This window comes from Pipra filicauda, unplaced genomic scaffold (assembly GCF_003945595.2).
Source record: "Pipra filicauda isolate LSUMZ 115617 unplaced genomic scaffold, ASM394559v2 scaffold57_size4234018_pilon, whole genome shotgun sequence".
Lineage (NCBI taxonomy): Eukaryota > Metazoa > Chordata > Aves > Passeriformes > Pipridae > Pipra > Pipra filicauda.
In genome coordinates this window covers 4,016,028-4,028,619 of record NW_024104731.1, presented here as the reverse complement: position 1 = coordinate 4,028,619, position 12,592 = coordinate 4,016,028, and the positions used below count along the sequence as shown (strand labels likewise).

Below are 12,592 nucleotides of genomic sequence, written 5' to 3'. Positions count from 1 at the left end.
GTTACAGTAACCTTTATAATTTTAGGGGGAGGAACCACTCAGAGTATAGAAATTACAGCTACCTTCGGCTTTGGTTGGCTAATTCATTTGCTTAGGTTCACCCTCTTTGTCCTAGGAGGGTCTGACATGGCTAAAATTATAATTTCCCCTTCCATTTGTCTTCATTAAAAACAAGATAAAAAGCAGCTTTTAAACAAATTGAGCATTTATTAAGCGCATATAGTTAATTCAATGCATTAAGAAAGGTAATGAATTTTTTAACGTTGTTACAAAATAGCAAGACATCATTAATATATCCTTGTTTGACTATACTTATGTAGTATGGCAGAGCATATGACCTTTTGAGACTGTTGTAGTCAGTGCAATTTTAGCAGTCAGGGGTTCAATTACCACAAAATTCTGGAGAGGATTTGCACAGGAGGTGGTGTAGCTGATAGATTGATGTGGAGGGCCAATGGACACGTCAGGATGGCAGTGTGAAGTTAGATCTGTAGCACCAGTGCTGTTGTAGCGAGCAGCTGAGGGATGGGAGCGGGAGTTGGAAGAGTGAGTGTCATGGTCATGGGAACAGACTGGGGATAGGTGAAGTTACAGAAGAGACAGAGAGATCTGAGGCAAGAAGAGTAGGGTGCTGTGAGCCAGAGCTCAGGGTGAAAGATCAAAGTATTAGGTTCAGCAGTGTAGTGCATCATCATCATCTGCTACTTTGGCTTCTTAAACACAAGGGAATGCCTCAAGCAAGGGCCCAATTCCGGTACAAAGACTGCCAAACCCCTCAATTTAGGAATGCCATGTTTTCTTCGTAGCTTTAATCTGCAGCTTCTCTATGCAAAATATGATCATTTTCTCTCAGTATTGCAGGCAGTGAGTACAGTTCAGGAGAGCTCTCTCGTATGCTTGTGGTTGCTGGTTTCCACTCTTGTAGGTCCCCTCAAGTGTTCTCACTTTGCTTTCCCATATGTAACTGGTCTTCACTGGAGTCTGGATTTCATGCGAAGCAGAACTTGCTGTGAATCGTTGTTAAGATTACTAGGAATTGACCAGCTCTCTTTTCCACTACAAAATATCTTTGTTATGAAGGGAGTTATGAATGTAAAGTAAATCCCATTTACTTTGTTTAGAAAGGGACAGTGTGACAATGGAAATGCTACAGAATATGGATATTTCAAAAATGCAAAATGAGACTCCTAAAATTTTCAAGATTATGCATATCAGTAAAAATACTTTACAAATGAGCAACTACTTTTTATATTTTAAATACATATATTTTGACCTTAAAATTCATCATATTGCACTTAATATGAGAAACTAATCTAGTAAAGTTCTTCTTAAGGTATGTTAAAATATGAAGTACATGCATCTCAATATGGAGCATTTTATTCTTTATTTTAAGTTTCAAAGGCATTATATTTCCCTACAATTCAGCTTATTCTGCATCACCTTATAAGCTGGTGATAAATTTAGAATGGAAGGATTGTATTTTTTTGGTGATGTTGCACTCTCTGTAATGATAGCACAGAGAAGCTGTTTACAAGGAGCATATACTCTTTTTTTCAACAATAGGGACATGCACCTGAGTTTAAATTTAATTCTATAACTAAATTTGTATTTTGAGCTCCTGAGCTTTGATTCCTTCTCTGAAGTGTATGTCAATTCTTTAATGCTCGTTTTAAAAGGAGAATGAGTAGGAGTGGCTTATCGTGACCATCAGAAGCCAAAGCAGGTCATGAAAATGTTTTAATATCACTGTGATTCATCTTCTTAAAATGTATCTCTAATTTGAGCATGATTTGTAGTCTGAGCTTTGTCCTTTCAGAGTTGTTTAATGTACCATTTATGTAGTTTTCTGTAAATATTGTAGGTTTCATCCATGTTGATTTTTTTATGATATTCAAGTAAGTGGCAGTATAAATGAGTTTTTAAAGTCTAAATAAAAATGTTTTATTACTAGTCAGCAATGCACTTCTTCTATATCATATTGGTTGCCCTAACCTTGTCTGAAATGTGGCTCCTAGCTATTTTTTTTTAAAAATCTGACATATGTGCAAAAATGCTTCTGAAGAAAAGTATTTCTGAAGTGCCATAAGGTGCTACAGCTCCCTGAAAGCTAAGGAGAAAGGAACTTTGGCTCCTAAATCCTGTAGATAACTTATCTTTTGCCACTCTCTTTCAGAAAACAAACTCAAGATGTTTTAAATTTCTGCCTTTGGATTCTTTTATGGCAATGGCCTTTTTCTCTTAAAGGAAATATTATGATTGGGATTTGTTCTCCTCTCTAGAACCAAAGAGTATTGTCCTTCAGTTTGGTAGGTTTCCTGACCATTTACTGAGGTGTGACACAATACTAGTTCATGGAGTTACGATTCTTTCTTGAGCATATTCTGTAACTGGTCTCAAGCATGGAGGCACTTTTACGTACTGTAAGCTAAACTCATGTTTTACTGAAGTGTCAGTCACCTTTTTACTGTCCTGTCAAACTAAATTAAGAGATTGCACACTATCAGTAGGCTTTCCACTGGAGAAGTTATGCATCTTGTCCCATAAATCAACATTTCAGAGCTCTGTTGAAGGGGTAAGTTTTTGATTCACTTTATTTTGTCTCAACACTGAAGATAATTGAGCAAAGCAGATCTGTCTGATTTCAGCCCAGCTTAGCTTCACTAGGCAAAGCAGTGACTTCTCTTCCATCCTTTCCCCTGGGAGGTGAAGTCATGGAGCTGTGAATTTACAGCCTCTCCTGTGACAGCCTGTGATTGAAAATAGACTTCTAGAAAGTTAGCTTTTCTAACTCTTGGAGTACTGCGCTTCTTCAGTTCTCATTTGTCAATTTAAAAATCTGTATTTAGCATGTACGATTATATTTCTTTAGTGTTTTTAATATTAATTTTACCCATTCAAGTCATTACGATGGGCTCCGGTCTGTCTGATGGAATAAGAAATTTATTAGTTTAAAACTTCTCTTGCATTTAGAAGCAATTAGGACCTCTGTCATGGATTTCAGTGAGGTCATAATGGTTCTTTCAGCTTTTACATACAACTCTTGTGAGAAGTACGGTATAACATTTTAAGTGTCATCTGTTTAGAAATGTGCTAATCAGACACACCAGCAGATTTCTCTGGACCTTCCTGAGTGCTTTTAAAAGTCCAGTTATGTGAGGATGATACCAGAGGAAGGCGTGGAGTCTTCATATGGGGGTGGCCTCTGTTTTGTACCTTTCAAGTGGAAGGATGGAAGCAAATATTTGACTTTCTGGCTTTTCCAAGATATAATCTCTGGAAAGAAAATTTGAGAGTTTGCTAGATAGGTTGCAGTATGAGTGTTACAATGTCTCAGAGGTCCTGGGTGTGAGTAGAAGGTAGGAGAACCAGTGGGATATGTGGAGACATGATGCTGAGCAGGAACAGCAGGGATTTGAGTCTGGTAGGAAGCAGATCCTTGTTGCCCTGCAGGTATGCCTGCCAAAGGTATGCAATTCCTCTGGGGGATTCTTCTGTAGGTCTGAATTTATCAACTCTTTCTCCGCTCCACACCAATCTTGTCTTCCTCTCTCCCCTCTAGCTTCCACTTCCAGGCCTCCTCCTTCCTGTTTCTAAAATCTCTCAGGCTGTTGCTCTTGTCTATTGGCAAACCTCTAGTGGGAGCTATTTTCTGTTTATTTTTAAAGAAAAAAAATAGGCATTTTTAAAGCATACTCTTGGTTATGCATTATCTGTTTTTTCCTCTAAAGAGTTTCTTGAGAATAAAATCTTAGCTATGTTTATCTCAATTTTTTGGTCTCGTTTCCTCTAGGTTTTTTTGGGTGTTGTAAACTTCTAGGCAATCTTTTAAGTGGAATAAAAAGAATACACAAACCACATCACCTAACTGCTGGTATTATACAGAAAATGAAACCACTGGACTCATGAGAAAAGCAATTGGGTCTGTGGCTAGTAAATTGAAGTAATAAAATTGATTTTGATAAGAATCTGCTCCAGATGAAAAAAAAAACTGTCTTATTCCAGTTCATTATAATTATATCAATAAGCTAACTATTTAATTTGGAGGGAATTTAAAAGGATTTAGATAGGGATTTTTAAAAGTAGAAAAGATTTTGCTTTTCATCTCCAGAGGTAGGCGTAAGATGCCGAGATCAGAAAGTTTAAAGGGTTGAAAACCGTAGCATTCAGAATAAAGCAGTTCAGGTCACTAAAAGGTATTTCCTTGGGTTTTATTATTTACTGTAAAGTATAAAATAATTTTTCAAAATGCTGGTTTTCTTAATTAGTGCATGTTATGTCAAACAGTTCTCCTGTAGATTTCATAGTAGATTATTCATTGTTATCCATTTTATTACTTAAATAATAGAATGCAAAGAATTTTAGTAATCTGCAATATAATTCCATTAAGACCTATATTTAAGGAAGTTTACATAGATAATGATGTTGATTAACAAAAAGAAATACAAAATTCAACACAGTTATATTTATTTCCAAACAAAGGTATCTTAATATCCTAAGTGGAGTATCAGCTTATTTAGGTGTCCAACTAAAAATGTGTACACTTTCTGTATCTCTTCACATTGGTATAATTTACTTTAAGAAACAAAAGAACCTAAAGAACTCATTTATTCTAATTTACTAACCTCAGTCACCATTAAAATAATTCACTAATAGCACTTTTATTAAAAAAAAATAAAAATCCCCAGAGCATTTAAGCCATGTAAGGAAATGAATATAGGCACCAAAAAAAATATACTCTATAAATGTTCTCTGTATTTCTTAACTACTGTTGTGACAGTTTGTGATTGAAAATAGATAGTTCTAGATAGTTAGCTTTTCTAACTTCTGGATTATTGCTTTTCTTTAGCTTTTTAGGTTATTTAACATTTATAAAAAATGCATGCAAGGCTTAAGTACAGGAGCATCTTCCATAATTTCAAACTGCGCATATGGAGGATGTCAGAAAGGATCAAACTCCTAGTTGCTCTTCAGCAACAGTATGGTGTATTACTGAGTTGAATGATCATTATGATTAGCACCCAGTAATCCCAAGTATTGTGATGAATATCACTCTGGTGAAATAATGTTGTAATTTCAGAATTCTTACAGTATTCCTACTATTCTTTCAGCATTTCCCTCTAAATTTCCCCCAAATCCTAAATTTCATGTTTGGAGTACTTTATCTTCATAGGAAAAAATTGAAAATAAACTTCCTAATCTCCACCCAACCTTCACCCAACCTTCACTCCAGCCAGCCTTCACCTACAAATGTTTCTAAAATATAGTTATCATGACAAGGACTCTACTGTGACAAAAAAAAGAAAATTGGCATAGGAGGTAGAGCAAAAAATATAAATAGGATGGGAATTTTGAAGTATGATCAAGAAACTGAAAGAAGATTGATTCATTCTTTTAATGTTGAAATATGAGATATTCATGTATGTGCTTAGTGTTAAATAGTGATATTTTGTGGAGAGTATCCCCAGTGTAAGGTGAGGAGGCTTTCACCTGCTAAGTGTGTCTGTATCATATCAAAAGGCATCTTGTATTGAAAGTTTTTCCTTTAGTCCCTCTTCCACGCACACAAAAAGGCTTTTAACATATTGCTCCCCGACACGCTTTGAAAGCAATAGTTAAGACATTACTTCAAGAATATTGTGTCACTTGGATGTGAGGGAGGATCACAAGATCTTTTCTTTTATTGTTCTATTCTGCACCTCATCATTGGACTACATGATCTATAAAAACCTTAATGTCTTTTCAAAATGCTTCATGTGGTGGGCAAGAGGCAAATGTTTTTTCTGAATATTTAAGCAAACAGGATGTTTGACGTAAGTGTTGCATTTGATAAAATAATTGCAATACACCTTGGGTGTAACAAAGCAAGTTAGCAATTAAATCTTGTGGTACATCTCCAGAGCAGCTCATCTAACTGTTTTTGTCTTGCAGTGCATTAATCTGGGGAAGTGATTTTGCAGGGTCATTGTGTGGGCATTGACCTCCTGTTCTTTGGGGACTGGTTCAACCCTTGTGAAAAAGAAATTATTATTTTCAGCAATTTTCTATGAACTCAAGTTTGGACAAGAAGCCAAACTTGTGCTGCTTTTAGAACACAAGTTCTAAAAGCTCCTTTGAGACATGTGGTCCAACAGAGTTGGTAGCATGCAGGTTATGTGTGGTCTTGTCTAAATAACGCCAGCAGAGCTTACCTTTGGCAGTGCAAGGCTTCAAAGTGATGCTAACATTCCTTTTAACCAAACAAATGTGTACCAGAGTGTATTTGAAATACACTTTTTTTCTTTTCATTCAGTCTGCCTAATTTATTGGCCAGTGCCACAAGAAATCCTATTTTAAAAGTCTCATATTTACTCACTTGCTAAAAAAGAATAATTTTACGTACTCACTCACACACACACTGTTTAACTGTTGTGGGATGGCCTGTTTTGGCCTGCTGAAAGTTCAAGAACAAATATTAAAATCTATTTTATAAAGATTGGCTAAATTTGAAGTGTTGATGGGGGATATTTACCAATAGCTATTTTAGAAGTTTTTATGGTTTGTACTTTTTTTTTCTTTCTAAAAGAATGAAGAATAAATGGATGACATAAATGAGCAAAATTATTAGGATATTGTTGCATGACATGAATAAAAAATGCTTCTTGCTGCGACTTCAGATAGCTGAAGACAGGATACAGTTAATGTAGTTTATGTAAATTAGGTGTGCTAGCTGAAGGATTAGATCTACTTAAATTAATAGTAAAGTGATCATTACTGTTCCAAATATAATGGGTTATGCTTTTCAATCAATCTTTGGTACATTTTTCCCTAGTATTTTTTTGTAGGTGTGTGTAGTATATGTATGAACATTAATAACTGATCCATTTTCAAGTTGCCATGTTTTAATATAAAATATGATGTTTCTGAACAGTTTACTTCTGAGTTTAATCTATTGTGGGTCATATTTCTTTTAAATTTTCAGAGAAGTATGTTTCATGAAGGCAATAATTGGTTTGGTTTGTTGTTTGTTTTTGTTTGTTTGTTTGGGTTTTTTTGGCGTTTTTTTTGCTATTGGTTATAGCTTTATGTCTTTTAGTTATTTAAGAATGGTTGCTTTTTTGTGGATTAATAATAAAGGGGAGTTAAATCTAGAAATATTGAGACTTTTTACATGGTAGCACATGCATGTGTGTAGACATGAATATCAGATATACTACATGAAAGCATTTACTCAGCTATTTATAGGGTCAGCTCCTGGAAGAAAATGTATCCTGCATTCTATGATAAATTATAAACTGAAGACAATACATATAATACGTGCATGCTTCCCAAAATTATTTGTTGCATCTCAGTTTCATCACAATTACTTAAACACAAAAATAATTTACATTTTTCCTCCAAAAAGATGTAGTTAACTCAAATATAAGTAAACTAGGGGTTTACTACAGTTTTGATTACAAAAAAGATATAATTCAAAGGATGTAAGGGAAAATGTGGTAGACAGTTACAGTTACCTTTAGTTTCTTCTATAGAGCAGATAGATTTCAGGATGACAGTATTCCTCATTATAGCACTTCTGGCTTTGCTATTTTATTGCTTTATAAGTCCCTTCATTTTTAGTATTACCCTAACTTTGCTGTCTAATTGTTTGTTATGATCCTTCTGATTCAGGATGCAGAATAGAAAACTGCGACTCCTGCTTTAGCAGAGACTTTTGTACCAAATGCAAAACTGGCTTTTACTCGCACAGAGGCCGCTGCTTTCGAGGATGCCCTCCTGGATTTGCAGCCTTGGAAGAGCTTATGGAGTGTGTGGGTGAGTCTTCTAGCACAGCAGTGCTGCTGATGTAGCTCTTTTGATGGCTGGCCAGGTTCAAATATGGCACTGTTTTTAAGGTGGTGCTTAGTATTTTTTATCAGGAAATACTGACTGATGAATTGTGCTTTGATTTCTTTACTACTACTATTACTAAATTTTCCAAACTTTAAAATGCTGCATTATTGGGAATGCCACTCTGTTGTGCATCAGAAAGTTCTGTCCTTTTAATTGTAGAATCACCTAGTATGAGAATTTATAACTCAGAATTCATAAGATTTCAGGAATTCTGTCAGAACAGACTCTTTCTTTCAAGAGTATTGCTTGCATTTCATTATGGAGAGGGCCTGGAAATGTGAACTTTTGAGCTTTTCAAATCCATGTGACAGCCAACTAGGAATTATTTACTAGATAGAGAAAAAATAAGTCAATCTCTTTATTTCAGGAGGGTTTTTGAATATTTAGGACTGATGCAACATCTATACATAGAATTTAATAGTTTGATTTTTTTTGCTTAGGTTGATGCTAGCAAAAAGATCCTTCCAGGTTCTGTAAAAGATTTTAATTTTGTTTCTAATTCTTGCCTGTTAGCAGTAAAAGTTTCAAGTATTGCTTCCTAACAGTATACAATGTAATTAAAAAACAAAAAGAAAAAAGAAAAAACCCAAACAAACCAGAAGAATTACTTTTTTCTTTTGCTTTGTCAGAAGGCTGTGAAGTGGGTCAGTGGAGCGAGTGGGGAACTTGCAGCAGAAATAACAAAACATGTGGATTTAAGTGGGGCTTGGAAACGAGAACAAGACAAATTGTGAAGAAGCCAGCGAAAGACACAATACCGTGCCCAACCATTGCGGAGTCCAGGCGGTGTAAAATGGCCATGAGGCATTGTCCAGGAGGTAAGTGTAGTCCACAAAAATCTTTGTGAGCTTTCCTTAAATTAAATCCTATTTCTAACTTGAAAAAAGAGCTATGTCATCCCAGCTAAACAGGAAATTGTCTCTGTTCTGCCAGCCAAGGCTGAAAGGCAGCAATACTACTTCAGTCCTAGTCTGTATAGCAAGACTTCAGGAAAACGCTCAGAGAGGGAGTGACCAGTCCCTCTCGAGACTGTGAAACTGTGCTTCTCCTGGTGTAGTGCCAAGGCTTTTTCAAAGAGGTGCCTCATGGAAGAACCGTAACAGGTGGCAATTTGAGCTTCAGCATGAAAACCATACTGATAGTGGAATAACTGTTCTGCACATGTCAGGAAAGATGAGGATTGTAAACCTCTCTGCAAGTGGCACACCCACTGCTGGTGTGATGAGTAAATTAAAAGAAGTTAGTTGCACATGGCATTCTTAGCTGCAACTATTAGCTGGAATAGGTTATTTATTTTGAATATTGTAGGTCAGGGCCAAACTATGGTAGATGTGATACAAGCAGAACTGTGATAGATACCAAGATTTTCAGCATGAGACCAGTTTATGGCAATTATCACAAGTAAATAAAAGACATACTCAAATTTCTTTATCATGGTGTTCTAAGACTTAAGTGGCGATGCTGATTTGAAAAAGGAAATTGAGTTTCAAATTTGTGTTCAGTTTTTTAGACCCCAAAGTGGAGACATGTCACTGGTAGGGGGTTTTTGTTATCTTTTTATTTGAAGTGTTTTCAGCTGTGCATCCTGAACACTTAAACAGGTTTCAAAATTTGTAGGAGAGGTGGGTGATCAACAGGTGATAAGGATGCCATTCCTTTTGGAATCATAGGCTTAAAGAAAGATGCAGGCTTGAATGGACTCCAAGAGGTCTCTAGTCCAATCTCCTGCTGCTAGCTGGGTCAACTGTGAGATCAGACAAATAAAAAAGGAATAAAGGGTTGAAGATCTTGAGAAAAGCCATAACCTGATGAATAAAATAAACCAGAAACGGTCTTAGAAAAGGTACATAAATAAGTTTGCTTTGTGTTTTGGGATTGTTTAAGATGTCTGTCTTGGCTTGAACATTCTGTCCACCAGTACATGTGTATATTATACATAAAGTTTTAGCTTACAGATTAAATCTGTGCAAGCTTCATTTTTGTCTCTAGGACCCTGACACAATCTGGAAGAGAATATGAAGTTGATTCTCTATTATCCAGGTTAACAGTCTATTATGCACTCTACCTCCCAGTCCTGGCAAGCAGAAATGTGGGTTTAGTCTTGATAATTTAGTTAGCACACAAATTATTCAAATTGTTTTAAATAATTTGAGAAGTGTGCTTAAGTGAACCCTAGTATTTGTGGATACTGTAGCATGCTCATATAACTGTGTAAATTTGGAGCCGTTGAATGTTCATACCTTTTTGTGGCAGATTCTCTTAGACTATTTCAAATTCTATTGTCCAGCAATTCAGGTCACTGCTTGAAGATTTACATCTCAAATTTATCTTTTAAAAGGCACAGTGGCTTTCCTAAGAGTTAGGATATTTATTGCATATCTGTATCAAGATCTTTGATCAAATCTCTGCATTTTTTTTTCACTGTGTATCAGGAAAGTTGTTGCTGCAAATACAAATTCAGTGTGAAAGGCTCTTTCATGGGCTCTAGTAAATCCTAAAGAGTACAGTCCTCTCCCCATGGTGTGGAATCCCCTGCATGTGTTTTCAGAGATAAAAATAAATATGTACAAAACTGCAGGTTTGAACTCTCCACACTGAATGCTGATGCTTAACCACTTCTATACCATCATATAAAACACTGCCCAGGTGTAAACTCCTTTCTCTCTCCTAAGAAACTCCTGGGAGTGAGTGTATTAGTGGTGTTTTAAGTGCCTAGGGTATGTCTTCCCCAGACCTCATTATCTCTGCAGGTGAGGAAGCGACAGAGATTGCCCTCTGTAAAATTCCTTTGTAGTATGTTTTAATTACTATATATACAAGGCTGGTCTGAGATCCCATTCCTTTATCACATTTTAGTTAGCAGGTTGCCCCATTAGACACTCAAAATGTCTTGTTGCTTATTTGATCACTGTGACGTGGTGGGAGGCAGAGACACTGGTTACATAGAAGCTCAAATGAAGCAGGTCCTGACTGCTAAGGAAGAGATTCTGTGTCTTTAAAAAGATATGGTATTTTCCTAATGTTAGGAATTTTGTAATTGAACTTTTAAACTGAGGAAATAAGAGAAAAAAATGTAAGGATAGCACTGCTGGGAGACTGAAGAACCATGATCCCTGTAAATGTCAGTTGAGAGGCTCTTAATAAATCCTTTCATCCTAATGTTCTCAGTACAGAAACTCACACAAATGCGGAGAATAAGTATTAGATTATAGAACTAAGATGGTTGTAGATTGTGATGGATTAAACTGAGCACAGGAAGTAAGGATATTTTTGGTAGAATAGGGTCAAATAAAGTGCTTTTGTCACATGCTTTGTACTTTTGTACATTTTACAGTTACTATTTTTGGTCCACACTAAAGGAAAACTTCCAAAACAGATTTTTACATGTTTGCAGTAGGAGGTGAATTAAATTCTGTGTTCCTGCTAAGTACTTCAGTTGTTACCCATCTGGTCGTATGGCTGTGGTACAACTCTAGTCGATGATGAATTCTTTATCCCTTTCCCAGTAATTCCCAGTATATCCGGAGATACCTGCTGGAATGCAAGTGAAAGATGATTTCACTTCTTTCCTACTGAAGCCAGCAGCAAAACAGCGTGACTGATTTCACATTTGTTAGTGATATTTTCTTATTGTCAGTAGTAATTGATTTAACTGTTATTACAATATGGAAATGTCACATTTGTGTGTCTGTTAATGTTATGTATGTTACCTTGTGGTTTGAGTGTAACGTGACTCATACTATGAGAGGTTAGATTTAGAGAAAAGGGATTTGGATCATTCAGACCACCTCCTACCCATGCCGGTCCTTCCTGGCAAGGAGTTTTCTTCTCTTTAGCTCAAAAAGAGAGAAAACCAGAATTTTTTAAAAAGAGTGATTGTGTTAAGCGATGAGGAAGTCAGCAGGCAGAAATGTTCAATAGACTGATTAATCTTGCTGTCTTGATTTTTTCCCGTATATTTACTATAAATATTTTATTTTTATCTCCTATTTTTATGTTCCTCATTTTCACCTCAGTAATTGCTCCTCTTTTGTTTGTACATTTGGAGAACCTGTAGTTTGCTCTCATTTTTCTTATTAAGTATTACACAAGCAAGCAAAGCAGCTCTCTATTTCTTTTAGTCTTCCATCAGACTGCACTTCTTCAAGCTGTCTGCTACATGAATGTTACTCTATGCCAAACTCTATTACTTTTGCAAACACGCAGTGCTGGCTCATGTCCAGCCTCTCATCCACCAGCACCGCCAAATCCTTCTAGCTCACCAAAGCCCTCTGTTCCCCAGGCTCAACAAACCCAGTTCCTTCAGTCTCTCCTCACAGAGCAAGCGCTCCAGCTCCCACCCATGTTGGTGATGCTATGCCAAACTCTATCATTTACTTTCTTGAACTGTGGGACTAAAAGCTGCATATGGTATTCTAGATCTAGTTTGATGGAGGTTAAATAAAGGGAGATGATCACTTTCCTTAATCTGCTGTCAGGCTGTGTTGTCAGGTCAGCAGATTGAAGGAAGTGATCACCGCTGACAGGGCACAAAACTGACTCACATTTAGCTCAACTTTCATCAGGACCCCTCAGGTTCCTTCCCAGCAGAGCTGCTCCCTAGCCAGTCAGTATCCAGCCCATATTTTTTCAGGGAGTACTTCCTTCCCATGTGCAGGACTTTGGTCTTTGTTGCATTTCCTGAGGTTCCATTCAGCTAAATGAATCTTTTCTTCATAAGAGT

The 12,592-nt window shown here is 36.4% G+C and overlaps 1 protein-coding gene across 1 annotated transcript in view; it reads left to right on the top strand.

Moving 5' to 3' along the window:
- RSPO2 (R-spondin 2) overlaps positions 1–12,592 on the top strand; it is a 103,347-nt gene that overhangs the window by 55,871 nt on the left and 34,884 nt on the right. The window contains exons 3-4 of the mRNA XM_027717497.2: positions 7,648–7,791; positions 8,499–8,687. Coding sequence (XP_027573298.1) covers positions 7,648–7,791; positions 8,499–8,687 — 333 coding nt within the window. The remainder of the gene's footprint in view (positions 1–7,647; positions 7,792–8,498; positions 8,688–12,592) is intronic.